Source organism: Kogia breviceps, chromosome 12, assembly GCF_026419965.1.
Source record: "Kogia breviceps isolate mKogBre1 chromosome 12, mKogBre1 haplotype 1, whole genome shotgun sequence".
Taxonomy (NCBI): Eukaryota; Metazoa; Chordata; class Mammalia; order Artiodactyla; family Physeteridae; genus Kogia; species Kogia breviceps.
This window is the reverse complement of record NC_081321.1, coordinates 38,155,934-38,177,947: the sequence shown is the minus strand read 5'-3', so window position 1 is coordinate 38,177,947 and position 22,014 is coordinate 38,155,934. Positions and strand designations below refer to the sequence as shown.

Here is a 22,014-nt window from a genome sequence, read left to right as displayed (position 1 = left end):
GTTCCTGGTGTCTCTCTCTGAATCTGGTGCATCAAAGACAACCAAGTTCTAGTTGGAAGCATGATCTTCTTACAAGCACCTTCCAGTGGTGTCCCTTGCTTTGTTTAGTTGATGTATATGAATTGATAATAATTTTAAAAAAATATTATAGATGCTTAATGGCCTTGCTGGGCCTATGCAAAGATAGAATGTTACAGGAGACGAAAACATCTCAAGAAGAAAGGTTCTCAGTTGTCAAGAGGCAGAAATGGTGGCCTTGAAGCATTCCATCTACAGCCCTAGTAAACCCTCGACACACAGCTCATAACGAATCAATCAGCCTGTTGTGTCTAGTCCACGAAAACTAGCCAAACTGACTTCAACCCTGTATTTCTTGGGTCTGGAGTTTTGTAGGGCCCATTTGATCTGTAAATGTATAATTTTCAAAAACCCCCAGTGAGGAAGCAACCAGCTGGTAGTTATAACCCATGAAGAGGAGGTGCTCTCATCCTCTGTGCAGAAAAAAAGTCAATTTAGATTATTCAAAACTCTGGATCGACTGATGCATATATGTGTGCACTCAAACCCTGCCATGACCTCTCTTACTTTGTGTTTGCACGCAGATTATAAGCTTCCTCTGGGCAGAGACCATGGGCCAGGGAAGTCCTTCTCCTTCCAAGATGAAGACCAAGTCAGAGAGGTCCTCAGGGTCCATGGGATGCCATATCCATGTGTCACCCTCTGATTAGCATTTGGCTCGCAGGGCTGTGGGCCTCTGGGGTTGGAGGACCCACATTTGTTCTACTCCAACACAATCAAGAAGGACAAAAGATGGAAAGATAAAAACATTAGCTAAGGAATCTCAGCAGCTGATGAGCCCAAGTACCAGCCATCCAATGGATGGGGGTGAAGCCCTGGGCCAGGGGTCAGGCCTGAGAACTGGTCCAGTTCCTCCCTTTGCCTGGTCTATGAAGGCTGCTCAGAGGGAAGAATCATGGACCCAGGCTCTGGACGGCTTCACTGAAGGACAGAGAGCACTTATTACAAGCAGTTCTGCAGGGTTGAAATTCCACTTCAGGTCTCAGTACCTAAGGTCATTTTTCTTCCTTATTTATGTTTCCTGTGGAAAGTCTGAAGGAAAACCTCTGGAGCATCTTTTGAGCGTGCATTTGGAAGGGAGGAAATATGTTCCCTCTCTGCTGGGCAAACACAGCAAACATTGGTGCTTTCACAACTCGGACACAAGCTGGTTTTCAAAGCCACTCCATTGGCAGCCCGAGGAGCTCGTCGGAGGGGTGAGGGGAGCAGCACCTGGGCCGAGGAGGTTTGCTTTGGGAGCAGAGCTAGGAATTTGTGAGTCTTCAACTCCAAGCACATCCAAACGGAGCAGCCACGGACCCCTTCAGCACAAGCTTGCTCAGGCAACTGGGGCTCCGTCTGCCTGGGCAGGGGCTGGAGGGCCAAGGGCCTCGGATGACCGGCTCCCTGATCCCACGAAGCCTGTGCCGGGGTGTTGGAGGCTTAGCAGAGAGGATGCAGATGAACAAAGATGGCCTCAGGGACTCTGGTGCCCCTCTCTGGGTGATGCTGAGGAGAGACGGTGGAGGTGAGAGTGAAGGGGACATGCTTCTGCACCCACAAATATTTCCAGGCTTCCAAACACTAATCAGGGAAACCACTGGGCAGTAGTTGTTCCTGTAAAGCTAGAACTGTGAGATGGCAGCTACCCACTGTGGGCTGTCTGGTTTTTGCAATGTGGTCTGCAGCAAGGGTTTCCTTCCCCCCACCGCCGCCCCACTTCCCTCCCTCCCTCCCTCCCTTCTTTCCTTCCTTCCTCCATCATTTCTCTCATGAGAGAATAATATAATAAACTCCCAAGCACCCATCAATAGCAATGATCAACTCATGGCCAATCTTGTTTCACCTATAACTTCACCTACCCTACCCACTCCATGTCCTCCAGCTGGAATCTATTGAAGCAAATTCTAGACATCATGTTATCCATAGATAGCTAGATTTTTTTTTTTCCTTTAAGTATTGGACTCTGACGAACACCAAGAACCCTCCTTCCCCTAGGCCTATGTATACATTTGCAAATCACTGCAGGGGTTCAGGGAACATCCGAAGTGCATCCAAAGGCCTTAAATGGAAAACCTCTGTTATATAGGATCATCTCTATCTCCAAAGGAAAACTTTCCTTTTGATATCTTGGAACTCTCAGCTGTTCCTTCTAAGGAGATGGACTCACTTATTTTATTTGCAGTGGCTGTTTATTGAGTGCAGGGGAGCATGCTGGGTGATTGTGGGGGGAGGTGAAAGAAGCCAGGGCAGGGCAGTTGCCTTGCAGGTGCTTTCAGTCCGGTGATGGGGTGGAGAGGTGGGAGCCGCAGGAAGGAGCCCACAGGCTGAGGGAGGAAGAACTCCGCCTTGAGAGGAGGGGGAACCTCTTCTGCATAATCTCTCCCGGGGTGGGGGTGGGGGTTGTTTATTGGCCAGCATTAGTTAGGTCTCTTAGTGGCTGTTAATGTGTTTGTTTAGGGTCTGTTGTAATGTCTCTAAGATAAGGACCAGCTCAGTTTACACTCCACCTTCAAGAACTGGGCTTGGGGCCTAGGGTACCTGTGAGGGAAGCGAGGCGGTGAGCAAAGGCCTTCCTGGGCGCCTGAAATTGGCAAGGAAGACACTGCGAGGATCCTCCAGTGCACAGGGGAGAAGGGCTTCCCTCTGGGCTGGACAAAGAGCCAGATTTTTTTAATGAGGAAACAAACTTTGTTCTCTTTTTGATTTTCTTTTGAGAGGAGGTATGGGAGCAAAGACATTTTTGATGTGGGGTTCTTTGGAGAGAGCTTAGAATCTTTCTGATCTTAATAGCCAAATTTTGCTATTCCCCCACCCCCATCCCGTCCCACCCCAGTGTCTGCAAACCCAGAGACCTGCAGTCAAGTCCAAGTGGCACCTAAAGAAAAGACAGGCTGTGGTGCTGGTGCACGGGGACCTAGGCCAGTGGGGCAGCAGGGGAAGCACTGAGACAGGCGCAAACACACTCTGGAAGTGACAACATAGTAAAGATGGCATTTCCACCAGTGAGGAAAGATAGACTTCTCAGTAAATGTTCTGGAACGACTGGGTAGACACTCGGGGGAAAAAAGTTAATGTCTGATTTATAGCTCACACCTTAAAATGAAATAAATTGCATATGGATGAAAAGTTTAAATGTAAAAATTAAACTCTGAAAAAACTCCAAGAAACCATGAGGAAAAATTTAAATCTATGAATCAAGCCAGAAATCAAAATAAAATAATTTTGACCCTAAAAAATAAAAGGTTTTTGCATGGCAAAACAAAAAACAAAAAAAATCACCATAGGCAAACTCAAAAGACAAAATGTTAAACCATGAGAAAATACTTGCAACTGTTATTGCAGCATTATTTCATCAAAAGACTAGAAATGGCCCAAATGTCCATCGAGAGAGGATTGGTTAAATAAATTATGGTTTATCCACACAGTGGAATACTAAGCAACCAATAAAATAATGAGGCCATTTTTAATGTGTTGATATGAAATCATCTCCAAGATACAAAAAAAAAAAAAAAATGAAGTCCCATGTAGACCAGTGTGTAGAGTATATTACTATTTGTGTTAAAACAGAGGACGGATGATATTTAGCATTTGTAATGCGAGGGGGGGAACAGTTGCTGAGCTATGCTTGGAATCTCTCATGCTTGGAATCTCTCGGGAAGGATACCTGAGAACTTGCCATGTTGGTCTCTTCTGGGAGGGGAAGTAGGTGACTGGGAGGGAGACTTCACTTTTTGTAATTTTGGAATCTTGAATCATGTGAATGAATTACCTATTAAAAATAATAGCAAAGTTATGATATTTTTTCTTTAAAAAAAAAGACGAGAAAAGAAAGGAGAAAAACCAAGCGTGCTTTCCTTTCTTTGTAGATGATGCAAAGCTGACCCAGCCTGGTTCATGGTGAGATAGCACCCCTCACTGCACTCTTCTCTCCTTGATGGGCTCTCCCAGCAGCCATGCTCACAGAGATTTTTAGGGAACAGTTGTCTGTAAAAGCTTACCACCAAACCACGATTTCCATAAATTTGGGTTTCCAAGCCTTTCTTTCGAGTGGGGGACAGTTGATCCTATAGCTAGAGGATGTGAATCACAACCAGCACTGATTCTGGGCAGGGACCATGTACTCTTTCTAAGAAAACTGTGTGCTTTGCATGACTGTGCAATTCGAGAACCCTGGAGAAACAAAAGAGGGTTATCCCCAGCCAAAAAGTTAGAGAGGAGAGAGAAAGAGAGAGTGAGAGAGAGAGGAGGGGAGGGGAAGGAGAGAGAAAACAAAGAGAAGCAACTGAGTGTCCATCAAGCTGTGACTGGTGCACCGCGGTGCATCCATGCAGAGGAACGCCGTGTCACATGACCACACGACGAAAGAAGAGGTGCATATTGTTGCATATTGTTCACGCTTTACGTGCCTAAGGCTGTGCTTTATACCATGGGCATGGGGTGAGGGAAAGAACCACAGGTATGGTGAAGCTTTAGCAAAGAAACGAAAGTATTCTGAAGAACGCCAGCCTGGGTTTGGAAAGGATGGAAGGGGCTTCCTCACTTCCAAAGTAGTACAGGTGAGAGAGGGTTGGGCAGGGGAACTGGCCCACATTTTAGCCTGTGTTTCTACATCTCTTGTTACCTCACTGCGGTATCACTAGTCTGATACTATGATCAATAGCAATCTGTTATTTAGGGAATAATTTTGCAGTTTCTTAAATGTGCAAATATTGCTTCTCTGACTGGACAATACCAAAGCAAGAGTGTTATTATTCCGCAAGTTCAGCTCCCTGCCTGTTGAAACGCTCCACTTATTTGGAGAAACAAGATCTCACACTTGAAGTCGACAGAGAAGAAGGAGGTAGACGTAGTTGGAAGGCCCAAGCTCTCCTTTTGCCTCTGGTCAAAACTAGCACTGCTCTGGTCAAGTCCCTACCCTTCCTGCCAGGGCCAGCCAGGCCTAGGGTGAGAGGCAAGTAAGGCACTTGCTTTGGGTGCAGACTTTGAAGGACACACACAAAAGCCTTAGTAATCAAGATAAAGAGTATTTTAAGGTAATATTTTAAAAATAAAAATTAATACCAAAAAATCCATGATGAACAGAATGTCCACCTTTGAAATAAAGATGGGGGCAGCATTACTGATTTCTGCTCTACCTTTAGGCTCCGTTATGGCTCACAGCTTTGCTCCCTAGGTCTCATTTCTCCATCTCTAAGTCAAGAGGGTTGGACCATTTGACGTTCCAGTAGCCTGCTGGGCCCTGATGATTTACGGCTCAGTAATGAAGTAGCATTGAAGAATTAGGGAGCATTTAGCAAAGTGCTCATAGATAACAGTACAGGTGGGTGACAGGGAGTCTTCCTCAAGTCAGTGGGACAGCAATAAAGTTAAGAGAGTTGGAGGAGATAACATTTAGCCAGCTTTCTTTCTCTGTTCCCTCTGGGCATAACCTACCTATGCAGCCATGGAGGGAAGAAAATTCTCCTACTGCCTCTTTTCCTGATTCTCCCCCTAGAATTAGGTTCACATCCAGTCAGAGCAAAGAGAGAGCTTCATTCACCTGTGGCTTGAGGCCAGGGGCCTGCTGGCTAACAAAACCTCCTACGGCTGTCTGGATGTCTGCAGGATGCTTGGTAAGCTGCAGGTGGAGGTGGATTTGGAGGAGACAGCAGCAGATGTCCTTGCTCTGGCTGTCCTAGGACACTCCCAGTTCTGGCCCTTACTCTTCCCTTGCCCCAAATGGGCAAAGCATCATAGCTAGTTCCCTTGTTTCTGAGGTCACGCTTGTCTTGACAGAGTCTTCTAAGGTCGACACGGAGAAGAGTTACAGATAGAAAGCTTAAGAAATTCTATGGACACGTCAAGACAAAGGGGCAAATAATCACAGAGTTGTGGATCCCATTTCCACAGTGCATCACTTGCATCTCCAAGTTACCCAAGTCAAGGATGAAATTCCTCAGTGAGACTCTGGAAACTGACGTTCCATACGGGGGCCGCAGCTCCATCCCTTGGGACAGCCATGCTCTTCATGGGACCCAGTTTTCTCAGAGCCTGATTTCAGATATGCTTTTCCCGAGTCTTTGCCAGCTGGAAGATGAAGACTCGTCTCCTAAAATGTCGTTCATCACTGGAAAGTGACTGGGGCCTTTAAGGTCCTGTTCGAATCAACAGGATGAGAGAGTCCGGCTCTTCAGGAAAATCCACCTTTTCTCTTTGGCTCCAGTGACCCCCGGACATTTGCTGAGCTACAGGGAAGGACAGCTGAAGAGAGTGGCATTGGAAAAACCAGCCGCCTCCGCCCTGGATGGGAAGAATATCTCCCTTCACGAGGCTGCTCTGGGATGCCAGTGTTATCCAAGTCCCAGAGTAAGGAAGTGAATCAGCCCTTCCCAGCCCTCCTGTCACCAAGCCCATTCAGTATCCTCTGGTGGTGTGGCATTTGGATGTGTCTTGTCAAAAACTTATGAACATCTCACTTAGGCACTGGAAACAAATGTAAGCCCCAGCCAGTTCTTTTACTTGCTGAGGATGAATAACTCCCTTTGGCTTCCCAGCCAGCCGGGCCCAACAAGTGAATTTAGAGGCTGAGAGATGAGGCACTGGGCCTCACACACGCTCATGCATCAGAGTGTGACCCAGGCTGGCTGCATGGCCCAGGAGCAGCCATTCTCAACCTTGGGAGCACGCTGGAATCACATGAGGAGGGGGCTTAAAAAGCACTGGTGCCTCAAATTCTGATTTAACTTGTCTGGGGTGCAGTCACAGCTTTGGGAGTATTAAAAGCTCCCCTTATTAGGAATTTGAATACTCAGTCAAGTTTGGGAAGCGCTGCCCCTGGACTAGTGCTTCTCCAACTTCATGTGCAAGCACATGACCCTGCGATATTGTCAAAATACAGATTCTGACTCAGTAGGTCTGGGGTGGGGCCTGACATTCTGCATTTCTAACAGTCTCCCAGGCGATGTGATGCTGCTGGTTTGTTTGCAGGCTACACTTTTTTTTTCTTTTTTTCTTTTTTTAAAAAATATTCAGATGTAGTTTACATACAGGAAAATTCACCCTTTTTTATTGAGATGTAATTCACATACAGTAAAACTCAGGCTTTTAAATTTTTATTTATTTATTTATTTTTGGCTGTGTTGGGTCTTCGTTTCTGCGCGAGGGCTTTCTCCAGTTGCGGCACGTGGGGGCCACTCTTCATCGCGGTGCGCGGGCCTCTCACTGTCGTGGCCTCTCTTATTGCGGAGCACAGGCTCCAGACGCGTAGGCTTAGCAGTTGTGGCTCACAGGCCCAGTTGCTCCGCGGCACGTGGGATCTTCCCAGGCCAGGACTCGAACCCGTGTCCCCTGCATCGGCAGGCAGACTCTCAACCACTGCGCCACCAGGGAAGCCCCAGGCTACACTTTGAGTAGTGAGGTTGTGACATGTGGTCCAAGACGGTAGCTGCTAGCCTCATGTAGCTAATTAATTAAAATTAAAACCAATTAAAACTTTAAAAGTCAGTTTCTCAATTGCATTAGCCACTTTTCAAGTGCTCAATCATCACGTGTGGTTAGTGACTAACATCTGGAGAGCACAGATGTAGAACGTTTCCATCATCACAGAAAGTTCTGTTAGGCAGCTCTGTCTTAGAGCACCTCTTTGTCTCTGAAGCTGTATTGGAGCAGCTTGAAATGTGGGTCAAACTTTCTTGGTGCGAGGACTACAAAACACTTCTTCTGCACTCCTCACATCACACCTGTGCACTGGGCTTGTGGACGATGCTTCATTAACACTCGCTCAGGTTAGCGCACTCAGGCTTTTGTCCACAGACAAGCATCACATAAACACTGGCTGATTGACTGATGTCTACTTGGGCATCAATTAGCACTCTCATGGAGTTTTATACAGAACAGCTCAATGCGCTTATCAGAGGTTGATAACCAGGTTGCACTGGGGATGCCTCCCCTACCTCTGGCCAGCCGCTGATTCAGGCAAGAAAATGCAGGGCTCCAGGCGATCGCCTCTCAGAGCATCTGCTGTTGTCAGTCATTACAGCCTGGAAGATGGACCAGGATACACTGGTGCAGCTGACGGGCGCTTCATCTTCCAAGCCCAACTCAGAGGTGACAAATCTAGACATATTCTCTCTTCTCAAGGTATTTTTTTCTGGGTCTTGGGGAAATGGAAGTACTGGAGGCGGCCTGCCTCCTATGTCTGAGTAACCGCTCTGCTTCTCCTTGGGTGACTAGCATGGACCCAGGTGGAGCTGGGAGAGGGGTGCTGAGCCCAAAGGCAGAGGAAGTGCCATCTGACTTAGTCACACTGGATGGGAAAGTTAAACCCTCAGCCAGTTGATCCCTTAGCTTCACAGTGGTTGATTTTCAGATTCAACTGATGGGTCACTGATAGCGAAACTAGGATTAGGGTGAAGTGATAGAGGAAAAGATACTGGAGCTGGTGCCTCTCATTGTAAAACCACACACAGCTACCTCATTTTACAGATGAAGCATCTGAGGCTCACCGAGTAAAGCAATTAGATCAAGATCACGAGGCAAGTTAGATGCATGGGTAGGTGTAAAATTTAGGTTTCCTGACTCCAAGGCCAGTGTTCTTTCCACTACTCCATGCCCAAGAGATTTGCAAGGATGCATAAGCCATTCAAGAGAAGAAATAAAATATTACATAAATTTTAATCTCTAGTACAATACATAATGTAGGTAGGTGTTCTTTAAATGTTTGCTAGTAAGGATGATAATGAAATTGCTTTTTTCTCATCTTCTCACTCCCAGCCACCACATCCTGCTGCTGGATTCACCTTGTACACACTGCTTCTGGGGTAACTAAACCTCCCCCCAACCCATTACTTTTTCAATAGTAAATATTACAGTACTACACAATTCACAGTTGTTGAATCCTCAGAGGCAGAACTGTATATAGGGAGGAACCGTAGATACAGAGGGTCAGGGTAAATTATATGCCGATTTTCGACTGCCAGAGGGTCGGCACCCCTAATGCCTCTCCCCGTCAACTGTAGAGCATTGGTGCTACTGTGACCTGAGAAGAACCAGCTCCTCTCTCTCCCATCTTTGAGTTAGATCCTCTGGAGCTTCTCATCAAGCTGGATCAAAAAGACTTACAGGGTAATTTCCTCCCAAATCTTGGTCTTTCCACAGTTATGTTTTTGTTTAAACTGATAGGTATTGAAAAGGTTAACCACTATCCTAGTCTTCCTAGCTTTCATGGTAAACTTAGAAGCTCCTGTTTTCCTTCTTAGGGAGAAGTTGTGTCCAAATATTGGGTCCATGTATCCCTAGTGCCAAGTTTCCTTTTCAGGTAATACCAAATGTTTGTGAATCCCGAGTTTGTGTTACTGACTTCAAAACAATGAAAACACTTTCAATTCTATACTTCAAATCCCAGGATCTTCATCAATCAACCTAGATACTATCAGTTGTCATCCAAACTCATGGAGACGTAACTGGTAAGACAAAAACGTTAACAGGACTAGACTAAATTAAAAACAGAGAAGTGAGATTGTTTCTTTATGGTATGGTAGGCAGGTGAGGCAAGGGTACACACGTAGGGTGGAGACCACGGAAAGCCGGGATGAAGATAATGAATGTGACTCTGACCGTCCTCTGTGGAGTGCGCTGCAGAGGCTCCACATCTGTATTTCATTTATCCTCACAATGAGCTCAGGAGAAAATGGCTATTATCCCTGTTTTATGGATGAAGTTCAGAGAAACCGAGTAGCTCGCCCAAGGGGACAGAGCTGGGAAGTGCAGTTGCCTTACCTAGCCTGGGCAAGTCGAAGGGCAACAGTAAGTGCGTTTCTAAGAACTTTTAGGATAAAACCAGACAGGCGTCCTGACGGGCTGGCATAGGAGGGAACTAGGGTGTAAGCGGGATTCTTTACTCTTGTTTCCATGAGAACGGAGCTCTTGTACAACTGGCTGAGGATTCCCGGGCAGGGTCCCCAAGTGACAATGAACAAAGCCACTGTCGGGGCCTTGCGGGTGGTGTCTTCGTTAAGCTGCCCGAGGAAGAAACTTACAGTTGGGGATGTGGAGGTGGGGTTGATGGCAGATCTCTGGAGATTCTAACGATTAGGAAGTAACACTTTGGCACAGATAAGACCAAGCTGCCTTCACTACCCGAAGCTGTGCGCAGAGCTATTCTCAGTTAAACGCCAGGCCGGAGCCCTTCCACGTCCGGCATTGCACTGAGCTGCCTCACGTCGCGATACGCTATGTTGCAACCCGTTTACCTCGTAGTTTGCCTCTTTATGTGACTATCTCCCCTGAGGTGGTGATCTCCCTGAGGACAGGATCCACGTCAAACAGATCTTTCTGCGTTGGTGCTCAATACAGTGCAGTGGAACGAATGCCAGCTGAGGCATGGGAGAGGGAAACGGGCAGGAAGGGGTACAGAGTGAGGGGAGACAGTCAAAGAGAAGTCCCTGGCTTTGAGCCTAGGAGTCTGGGGGGCGGTGTCATGGGTAGTGCGTGGGCGTCAGAAGAGGGCCTGGCCTCCAGGCTGGAGTGGGGTGCAGGCGTGCAGAGCAGGGGGGGTGTCCTGTGGGGGGCCCTAGACAGGTGCGTCGCTCAGCAGGACAGACGAGGAGCCTTCACTGGGTTTGCAGATGGGGAAGGGCGCACATACGCCCTTCTGCCCCCTCCTGAGGTGGTTTTTGGTAGAGGAACCCACCAGAAGCTTACCACACATTCCCTTGAGCTTTTCAAGGACTTCTTGGAGGGCAGGTCCACCCCACCCATGGCGCTAGAAGAAACTTGGTTTCCAGGTAGGTGCCTGGCTTTCTTGAGGGGGGAGAGGGGGAGAGGCAGGGGTATGTGCCCTGCTAGGGGGGGCTAGCAGTCTAGCTCCTAGCTTTCCATGCTAAATTCCCACCCAGGAAGAGTTCATAGGTCACGACCCCGAGTGGCAGGGCTGGTGGGAAAGAGGTAAGACATCAGCCTCCAGTCCATCTCGGCTGGAATAGACTCAAGTAGGATTTTTCTACATGGTTGAGGGATAGATGAATGAATGAATGAATGAATGAGGGCACAACGGTATGGTATGGGCTATATATTAGTGCAAAGAGTTCAAGGGAAGGAGAGAGATAGGAGGTAGAAGCCACCCACTTTCACATGTCTGGCAGGTTGTCAGCCCCTCGAAGGGTGTCCCCTGGAGCCATCATGCTGTGCCATTGCCTGATGAGTGCCCAGAGCAAATGCTCCCTGGCTCTTGAAGACAGATGTGGCCAGACAACCATGACTGCTTCACATGTAACCTCTGTTGAGAATGCTCCAGCATCTCTGCATCGAGGCACTGATATTTTTCCCTTCACCCCATAACCAGCAAGAGCTGATGAGAGACACACATGTTCCGTTAAGCCAGAAAACCACGTACTTCAAGAAAATGCAAGATATTGTGTGAAAGGGATTTGTTTAAAAAAAAAAAAGTGAAATGGGAAGGTATTTCCGTGTAAAAGTACAGCTATTTCTTCAAAAAGTAAGCCTTTAGAAAACCCAGACATCTTTCTCTTTTGCCCCAAAGGCCTACCTAGTAGGAGATAAGTAGAAAAGGAAAAAATGAGAAGTAAAAAAGGCAGGTCTGAGCCAGACCCAGTGACAACTAGGGACACTCATGGAGTCCTCTGTGTCTGGCCTTTATCTCATCCCTAGGGCTACGTCTTATTCCCACTGGTCCCCATGGCTGACTCCACGCTGTTCTGAGCCCCCTACCATGTCTTCTGGTTCATCTACCCTCCTTTGCTTTCTTACAGGTGCCTCCTGTCCTCTCACTATACCTCTGCATTTCAAAACCCCACCCACCCTTAGAGACTCACTTCTCCTAGGAAACCTTCCCCAGCTTGCTCTATGGCTTCCAGAATGCTGTTCTTTCTGTTTTTGTTTGGTCTGGTCTTTAGGAGGAAGGAGGGTCCCTTGCTTGCGGCGTTTTTCACAGTCTTTTTTTTCTCATTTCCCCTGCAGATTCAAAGACAGTCTCTTAATCCTCACTGTATCTCCATTTCATACAGAAGTGGGTGTTCAGTTTGAGCGCTAAACTGAATGCGTATGGCGCTGGGATAGGACCGAAGAGACAGAGTCGGATTCTTAATGCTGTTTGCGCTGAGACTACATAGTAACACATTTATGCTCCCATGAAACGGAATGTACGCCATGAATCTAGAAACCCTACCCTGGACAGTCCTGATCCTGTTACTCTGCCCCCAAAATGCCAAAGGAAAACATAAACACATCTTGAAAAGGTGTCTGAACTGAGCCCAACCAACAGAAGCTGAATGTCGCTGAGCAAGTTGGCCCAGCTCTCCCTCCACCGCCGCGGCTGGCTGTGTGAGGTGCATGCATTCACCACCTGCCATATTTGGGGCTTTACCTCTGGAATGTGAACACTTCCTCACTTTATCACTATTTTTAAATGGGATTTGTGTAGAGGGAGAGAAAGCGATCTTTTCTTTGCAGTTTACCTACAAATAGCTTTCCCAATAAGGCTGTGTTCACTATAAGTCTAAATTTAATATCCCCGTAAAAGAGAGAAAAATAGTGAAATAGTTATTTCGTTTATACAACACAAAATGGTTTAATCCACCTGTCTCACTGAGTTGGTCTGATTTGGGGTAGATACACTGATTGTGTCTGTTTAATTTCTAACTGTTCTAGCAAGCCTGCCGTACTTAAAGATGTAAGTGAACAATGAAGGCCACGTGGGACCTTCATCCTTAGCCATCGATGCCTTTCTTCCACTAAGTGGGGGGAAAGAGCAGCTCTTTGATTCCACTTCTACAGTTCTAGACAGTGCAGTGCTTCACATCTATTTAACACTGCTAGGATATAAGGTTTTCCACATTAACTGAACAAACATTTACTTTCATTATGTTTAATGGAAACCTTTCTAAAATGGAATACAAATTTCCCTATCTCCCCAAAGAGACCATATTAAACTTGAGTTAACATTTTATTGGACATTTAAGTTCATCATATGAACCACAAGGACAGCAGCAAATGCTATAAACCAGGATACTCCCTGGAACTACTGAGGACTTTAGGACTATTGACCCCTACCCTATTGGCCCTAGGCAACCGTGTTTTTTTATTGGTTCCTTTTCTATCTCCTGCCTTTTTTTTTTTTTTTTTTTTTTTTTTTTTTTGTGGCACGCGGGCCTCTCACTGTTGTGGCTTCTCCCCTTGCGGAAGCACAGGCTCCGGACGCGTAGGCATGTGGGATCTTCCCGGACCGGGTCACGAATCCGCGTCCTCTGCATCGGCAGGTGGACTCTCAACCACTGCGCCACCAGGGAAGCCCTATCTCCTGTCTTATTGTCCCTTCTTGCTGTTCTTCCTGTGTTTCACCAACTGCTCTCCTGTCTTACCTCGATTTTTCTGCATCTAATTGGTGAGGTCAGGTGACTATCTGTTAATGCAGTATCTAAAATATGAATTAATAGACACGGGATAAGAGGGGCTCTGCTATGCATAAAATGCATAAAGTTTAGCACATAACACAAATTCTGGGTGCCCAGAATTGTGAGTGCTGCTTCTCCCCTCAGCTCACAGGTTTATTTCTCCTTCTTTTCAGTTTGTTGGCTATGTTCTGGATAGTGAGATTGCTGGGTAAGTAATCTCCAAATCAGTGATTTTTTTGCCTCCCACATATAGGCTCAGTCCCAGTCTGAGTCACAAATTAGGGTTTTTTAAATTGTAGTTGTTTGGTTTCATGGATGGGTAAAATATTAATATTGGTATTTAGTTGACTTTAGAATTTAAATAATTTCCATAGTTTATTTTGGCTTTGCCAATTTGAATTTTATTTTGCTTTTGTCAATTCTCATTTCTGATGAAAAAACTCCCCCCCGCCATGGGGAGTAGAGAACTAAATTTTGTATTCACAAATAAACCATTATTACTGGGAAGACTCCAGAGCTCTTACATGTAGACACAGTTCACTGCAAAGATGAATCACAGAGTTAGAGGATGAAATCAAGAGCAACTTACCAACAGAAATATATATAATTTTTGCCCACTGAATCAGATCATTTTGAAATAGGCTTCAATTTTTTCATCTATTTTAGTGTTTTCACCCAAACTCTTTCTTTGGTTGAACTTTTATAGCCACTTGTATTTGAGGTCAGTTGTATAAATGCCTAGATTTGCTTGTATCAGAAAATATGTATTGTTTGTATCAGAAAATAAATCATATTTTGCATCTAAATGCAGCAGTCCACACGGGCTTTCTTAAATCCTCCGATGTCAAAAAAAAAAAAAATCCTCCTATGTCCTAAAATTGTGCTAGGCAACTGTGCTTGTCCCCAAGGAGCTTCTAGGCTCATTAGTAAGATAAGACCAATGAATACGGGGGGAGGAGAGAATGAAAACCACACAAAAAAGTATGTAGCTTAGACTATAGTTGTGGATACAGGCTATAAGTGCCAGAGGGATTCAGAAAGGCAGGGAGACATTGCATTCTAGAGATATCAGAGAAGGCTCTCAGAGGGGCGTAAACATAGGGGGTCTTGAATAATGCGTGAGATTTGGTCATTCTACCTTCCAGGTGGAGAAGATAGGACCCATTGCTCCAAGCAGGGCATGGGACACCTCAGGGGGTGAGACTGGCCTTCTCCCAGCTGGGGCTGGGGAAAGGCTCAGAGCTTAATGCAAGGTCTTGAACAGGAGGATGGGAAAATAGCCAAGGAAGGCCCATGGCAGGTAGAGGAGAAGTTGGAACCAGTGCTTTAATCCTTCACCCACCTCCATCCAGAGTAGACAAAGCGTGGAGGTATTTCTTTAAACAATGCAAGTTCCTTCACTCTTGAGCCAGCACACTTGCACTGAAGTTAAACTCTGCACTCTTGGAATTCAGGGCTCTACTCCGAGAAGCTTCGGAGCCCAAGGTGGGTGGAGAGAGGGAGGAGAACCCCAGAGCCTCCTGTGAAGACTGAGGCCTGAGTGGAGAAGCAGCTCCTAAGCTCCTTCAGCTTCAAGGAGGAAAGCGTTGCAGAAACCCCACCACTGGGGAGGGGATTTCTGGTTAAGTCAAACTCCAAATTCTGAGTTGCATTAAAGTTTGCCTTTTTGCCTAAAGTTCTTTGGTGGGGGGCCCTTACAATCATCAGGGATAGAAAACCGTCCAGAGGAAGAAGGTCTGTTTGGGGGCTTTTCCTCCCTGGTATTAATGGAGACACCTGGAGCCAAGAGAATAGCACAGCTGAGCCCTTCTCCAAGGCAGCATTCGGGCCAAGATGCCAGAAGGGCGTTCACCGGGGAAGGTGAGATGAGGTGGGAAGTGAGGGCCAGGGGGCCACCTAGGGAATTCTGGCTTCTCCTCTGGCTCACAGAACTCCGTCCAGCTGGAGCAGCCTCCTCCCTCCCTGGCCAGGGCTACAGTAATGGCCCACCGTCCCTGGCCAGAGCTGCTCAACCCCGGCCGGCAGCACCCACTTCCCCCCCGCCCCAGGACTCCCGGACCCCGGCCAGGAAGAGCAGACACCGAGTTTGAGCCTGGAACTAGACAGTCCCCCACCTAGGCCGCGCGCACGGTTTAGTCTCGCCTCCCTCGGCCCTCTATGTCTCCTCGAGCCCCCTCCCCGGGGTCGGAAGCCGCCCTCCACACCGTCACACAGGTCTCCCTCTGTGCTGTAACACACCGGCCCCTTTCCTGGCGCTCGGCTCGGGTCAACGCCTGCTGAGGTTCCAGACGAGGCTCATTCATAGCATAGTTGGATGGGGGAGGGGTTGGGGGGGCTGTCGTTCTGAACCTCCAGGTGGGAGCCCAGGGGCCAGGTGCCCCGAGAGGCTGCTAGAAGATAGGTCGGGACGACGCCCCCAAACTTGGCCCTGCTTGCCAGTCTCCAAGATTTATGGCTCCAGTTACTTCGTGGGCTCCCCCTGCGCCCTTCCCCTCGCCTCCCGCCCAAGGTCCCAACGCGATGCCCCCTCTCTCCCTCCCCCGCTGCTCCTTTCTACCGCTTCCCCTCCTCCCTCCCAAGTCTTTTCCGTCCACGGTCTAGGGCTCGCAGCCTGCGCCTCTGCAAACACCCCCCGCCCCTCCAATCCGGGCAGAACTCCGAGGGGAGGGGCCGGAGGCCCCCCTTCCCGCCTGTGGTCGGAGAGGGCAGCGCCGCAGCCCCGGGTGGAGGGGAGTACAGGGGCCGTCTCTGCGCCCCGCCCGATCAGGCCACTCGGCACACTAGGGGTGGGGGGCGGGAAGCAGGGCTAGCGGAGAGGGGGGTCCGGCCCGGGCAGGTGCGGGCTCTGGCTGGGCCCGGGCGGGCTCCGGGGGCGGGGTCTCAGGTTACAACCCCGCAGGGGGCCGGGGGCGGCCCGCGGTTTGGGCGAGTTCTCCAGCCTCGAGTAGGGCCGGGCGCATATAACGGGCGCCGCGGCGGAGAGAAGACGCAGAGCGCTGCTGGGCTGCCGGGTCTCCTGCCTCCTCCTCCTGCTCCGAGGGCCTCCTGCATGAGGGCGCGGTAGAGACCCGGACCTACGCCGTGCTCCTGCCGCCTCGCTGAGCTCCGCCCGGGCCCGGCTCCGCCAGGCCCCGCGTGAGCCATGAGCCGCCTCGGGGCTCCCCAGACGCTGGTGCTGCTGACGCTTCTCGTCGCCGCTGTCCTTCGGTGTCACGGCCAGGATGTCCGTAAGTTGCCCGCAGCCCCTGCCTGCCACCCTTCTGTGCCGTCCCTCCGCATCCTCTTCCCTGGCCCTCTCGCGCTCTGGAGCCTGCGGATGCTCAGAAGCTCATCGAGCGGAGTTCTGCAAGTCAGGGGCTCTGGCCGAGCGTCCTCCGTGCCGGTCGTGGTTGGAGGCATTTGCGGGTCCCTGCGTTGCAAAGGAATACTAAACAAGCCAAGCGTCGGGTCCGAGGTTTGCGCACGGATTTCAAGCGCGCTCTTTCCCACCAGCTTTGATAATTAGGCGCACATGCACACCACTTGGCTTCCCGAAGCACTCAGAGTTCAGCAAAACAGGTTGCGGCCCATCGAGCTTAGGGAAAGTAGGAGAGAAAGAGCGCTAGCAAAGGAGCGAGCAAGCGCCAAGGGGTTGACGGCCCAGTAGTGTCCAGGGGTTGGTGCCTGGGGGTTCAAAGGGAAGTTAGACAAAGGAGATGCTCTGAAACTGGTGGGCTGAAATCCGAGGCCACAAAGAAGGGCTTCGGAGAGACACTCTGAGACCTCAGCGCCTCTCGCGGGTTTCCTCCCCCTCACGGCTGGGCCAGGAGCAAAGTGCAGCCCTCTTCGCATCTCGGCTTTCCCCTTGCCTCTAAAGGATACAGAAACTTCCCGTAGGATAGGCCATCTGAAAGGCGATAACATTCCAACCAGACTGTGCTTTTCAAACGCCCAGGAAAATAGCGCCCCCTCCCCGCCATCTTCCCCCGTAACACCCCCACCCCCGCCCAGGTACTACAATGAGTTACTTTTCTAAAAGTTTCTGGAACTAACCGAGGCTCTGCCAGGTGTGTGTGTGTGTGTGTGTGTGTGTGTGTGTGTGTGTGTGTGTGTGTGTGTGTGTGTGTGTGTGTGTGTGTAGCAGAGGAGGGAGACACGGTTGGTCGATTGCTATAACAATTTCAACCGTGTGCCGTGTGTGTGTGTGTGTGTGTAGCAGAGGAGGGAGACACTGTTGGTCGATTGCTATAACAATTTCAACCGAATATAGTTAGAGATGGCAGTTTTACAGTCTGGTCCAAAGGCGGTTCGAACCCCACCTTTCCATCGCCTCCTTTGGTGAAGTCCCACTGTCTGGGATTATATTTAGGACAAATGAAGCCTGGAAAGTGTATTAGGTAGAGAAGTTATTTTTTTCCCACGTGTTTGGGCACGTTTCCGACGGCTGGGATTCCAGCCCTCTCTTTGTATGTCACAGATTGTAAATCAATCGCAGGGGAAATTTTTTGGTGGGGGGAGTAATGGAAATCAAAGTCCGTCTGCCGACGAGGCTGTCTGCAGTCTCATCTGCCACTAGGCTACCTCCAGACACAGTTTAGAAGGCTGCGGACCCAGAAGGACTTTCCGTTCATTAGGCTGGTTGACCGGGACAGGGTCAGGACTGGGGCCCGCGGTGCAGCTTCAAGGAGCTCCGGGCAGGAGATTTTGGCCAGGCGGTCGATGGTGCATTAAGCTGGAGGCCCACTCCCGGGTACTTGTTGGAATACGGTGCGTCTATAAGTGGCCCCAGCTCGGACTGACTATATATTTGTCCTAAATTTGCATGTACACACTCACAAAACTGTCTTCTTGACTGACCTCTGCCTCAGTGCGCAGTGGAATTATCTAGGTGACTCTAAAATAATTCCCCAATTCTCCATCTGGTATTAGAGGCTCTCATTTAAGTGGCAGAGCGTCTCAGCGCCACAACCTTCCTAGGAGGTAGTGAATTCCACAGTTTCTTGGGCCCAAATCTTCCAGTCGTTCCTCCTCCGCCCCAGGGGGAGTGCTTTGGAGCCGCTGACTGCGCCCTGGCGCATCCCGGCTCCGTATCCCCCTCCCCTGGGTCGGCGGACCCAAAGACGTGACGTGGGGAAAGACGCAGTCTGCGTGGACATCAGGAATGTCAGAAACCTAGAACTCTGGCACGCCCCTCCTCCCCATCTTTCCACAAGTTTGAGAAACTTATTGGCTGCGGCGTCTTTGACCCACATCTGCATTTCACAGCCCTCGCCTCTGAATGTGCCCCTCGGCTCAGGGGAGAGACCTCAATCCTCCATTGTGAGGCTTGTTTGCGTTGGGAGATTGGCAGCGATGGCTTCCAGATGGGGCTGAAACGCTGCCCGTATTTATTTAAACTGGTTCCTTGCGGAGACCTGTGAATCGGGCTCTGTGTGCACTCGAGAAAAGCCGCATTCATGAGAGACGAGGTCCGGTGGGTTCCCCAGGACTCCCCGACCCCCTCTCCCACAATGCTCCCCTGTACCCGCCCGCCGACACCTCCCGGGCTCCAGCCCCGCGCAAAGCGGCTGCGAAGCAAAACAGTTCCCCGAAAGAGGTAACTTTTTAATTGGCCTGCTACAAAGAATCACTTATGTGGCGCTGCGGTAATGAGGGGAACCCGATCAGGCGCGCCGGGATGCTATCGGCAGCCGTTTCGAACAGCAATTATGGTGGCGCTGGGCTCCTCCGTCCACACCTAGGGGATCCGGTTACGGCGCTGGCTCCTTTCTGGGGCAGTCATTTAATCCCACTTTTCACCCTCCCAGTGTCTGTGGGCGAGCCGTGTCCAGAGCCGCAGCTACAAAGAGTCAGCCGACGGCTCTCACGCCCAGCGCTGCGGCCCCGCCCCTGCGCCCGCTCATCCCCGGCCACCCTTCCGAGGGAAATGGGATACGCCTTCAGGGTGCACCCCGCTCTCCCAGCACTTTACTCTCTTCTCCCACGGCCCCTCTTGGGTGAGGTGTGTGTGTGTGTGTGGGGGTTCTTCCTCAGTCGTTCCCCGCCGCTCGCTTTCTACAGCTCCACCTCTTTATAGCGGTGCGTGTGCCCCTCAACGGCTGTATATACCCTAGGCTCCCTCCCCGTGATCATCTCGCCTAAAGGCTGGGTGGAGTTTTTCTAGAGGAAAAAAAAAAAAAAAGACAGAAAGATTTATCTTTCAGTCTCCTTAAAGAGCAGGGGGCGGGCCGTTTTTCTCTCCGCCCACCTGGTTTGTGGCCCTTTCCTATTATTCAACCCCCGCAGTCGCCAGGGCTTTGGGGAGTTTGATGAGAAAAACAGCACTGGGCGCTCCTCGGCACGTGGCACGGGCTCTGCTGCGCTTGGCGCTCTCCGGGGCGCTCTTGTCAGCACAGGCTTCGTTTGCAGGGCGAATTCCGGAGGGCAGGCCGCTTGTGGAGAGGGACTAGTGCATGCCGTTCTTGGTCTGCGTTCCTGGAGGAGGCCAGGCCTGGACTGGCTAATCTTAGCCCGGACCAGGCATTCAAAGCCCCCCTCCACGCCCCCCTTCCTCAAGCTGGGCTGTTGTCTTCAGATGGAAGCAGGGTCTCTCCCGAGAGGGCTACAGCTGGAGGTCAGCGCCGGCAGCGGGGCGGGCTTCTTTGGCCCTGCTTGCCTCCCAGGGCATTTGGTTATACCCTTGGGTCCCAGGTGTATTGTTTAACTGGGCCTATGCCCCTCCCCCAATTGGTCCTAATCCTAATATGATTTAAAGAATGGAAGAAGACCCTAATTGTAACAGCTCCTCCTTTCACACACACCCCACCCCCGTGTATCACTTTTGGAGCCTGGCTCTTCGCAGAGTCTCATTTTCGTGAGTAGGATTTTCTGCGTGCCTTCTAAATTTTGGCTGTCAGTTGTATTTAGCAAATTCCATAATTCCTAGAGGAAGGCAGGAAAAAGAAGGCCTCTGCTCCTGTGCTGGGGGTGGGCAGGTGGGGGCATCTCTCCATGTCCCCCTCCCCTGTGTCTTTACAGTCCTGAGTTCCCATTCAGAGGCTCCTGTCCTCCTGCTCCCACTATCAGTTGCCCCTGACCTCCACATCATCAGGGCCCCCCCGCCCCCCCCACCCCCGTGCTAGATGCATGAAGACTGTACGGCACAGTCAGTCCCCCTCGCCTTCCCTGCTGGGTCAGGATTTCCACTGGTGAATAGACAGCAGAGTGCAAGGCACACAACAAATGTTTGCCGAGTCCGTGGAAGAATGAGTGATGTCTTAGAAAAATCGTTTTCGAGTTCTCTGTGTTCGAGTGGCCCGAGCCCACCTTCTCGAGCATTTGAATGATGTCAAGTTGACTTGCAACCTCTTTCTCTTTTTCCCTTCTGGCTCCTCACCCCCTCCTTCCCTTGGCCGTCTGCTTCCCCTGCCCCACCCCCGGTGCAGAGAAGGCTGGCAGCTGTGTGCAGGACGGGCAGAGGTATAACGATAAGGATGTGTGGAAGCCCGAGCCCTGCCGGATCTGTGTCTGTGACACTGGGACTGTCCTCTGCGACGACATAATCTGTGAAGACATGAAAGACTGCCTCAGCCCCGAGACCCCCTTCGGAGAGTGCTGCCCCGTCTGCTCAACTGACCTCACCCCTGCCAGTGGTCGTAATTTATTTATTTCCTCTTCCACATAAATAAATTACTTGCAGGGGCAGCAAATGCCCTGCCATGGATGCCGATCATCTCTGTGAAGCAGAGGGGCTGGTTATCCATGGGACCCCAGCAGCTGAGGCTGAAAGGAAAGGCCATTTCTCGCTTTCAGGTTGACCCTGAGGGAGCCTGACACACTTAGAGGGGTCCTTCCTCACCCAACAGCTCCAAAAAATACGCTTCCAAGACACGGAGGACAGAGGTCATTGCACACAAGTATCCTCACTGGAATCACCTCTGCAGATCCCTAGAGCCACCGTGGAGATCCAGTGCTCCTTCCGGCCAAACCACAGACTAACTCCTCCTCCAGTACCCACACCTTGGCTTCTCTGTAGAAGGCCTCAAATGTATGGTCTTCAGTGTGGAGCGAGCTCTGCTGGCCAGCGCGGGCAGACAGAGAGGGCAGGCCCCCTTCTGGAAATATGGAACACTGGTGGTAGTTTCCTTTTGGTTTTGCCTCTGTTGGCGTTGACTGCCAGTTAAGAAGCAAGTTCCTAGGAGAAGGAGGAGCTGCGGTCTGGGAGTTCTAGTGGTGAAGGGCGGAGATGGGGCTGGGACAGAGCCCCGTGTGCCTGCACTCTGCTGGGTTGTTAACTCCCAGCTGGAGCCGGGGCTGGTGGGCGTGCAGGTGACCCCTCCTCAGCTCTGCAACACATGCCCTATCTCCCTGTAGGGTGGCTGGGGATACACATCTAGGCCTCTTGGGTGGCCCTCACTTTTCCCTTCCTGCTCAAGTAGAGAAGACAATTGAAAGGGAAGCGAGCAGTTGCCTTTCCTTAACACTTCACCCACCCTGGAAAGCTGCTTGGGGAAGCTGCTTTGATGGTCCAGATTCCCAGATCATTTCTGAGGGGACCTGTGTGAGTGAAGCGTTGATCACCTTTACTGCTTCGCTGCTACAAAGGGGG

The 22,014-nt window shown here is 50.2% G+C and overlaps 2 protein-coding genes across 3 annotated transcripts in view; one reads left to right on the top strand and one right to left on the bottom strand.

Moving 5' to 3' along the window:
• The window catches only part of PFKM (phosphofructokinase, muscle), a 478,771-nt gene that overhangs the window by 121,083 nt on the left and 335,674 nt on the right, over positions 1–22,014 (bottom strand). The window lies entirely within an intron of this gene.
• The window catches only part of COL2A1 (collagen type II alpha 1 chain), a 30,876-nt gene continuing 25,298 nt past the window's right edge, over positions 16,437–22,014 (top strand). The window contains exons 1-2 of one of the 2 annotated variants that reach the window (XM_059080407.2): positions 16,591–16,675; positions 20,852–21,058. In XM_059080407.2, coding sequence (XP_058936390.1) covers positions 16,591–16,675; positions 20,852–21,058 — 292 coding nt within the window. Of the gene's footprint in view, positions 16,676–20,851; positions 21,059–22,014 lie in introns of both variants that reach the window. The other variant, XM_059080408.2, reaches the window with a different exon arrangement.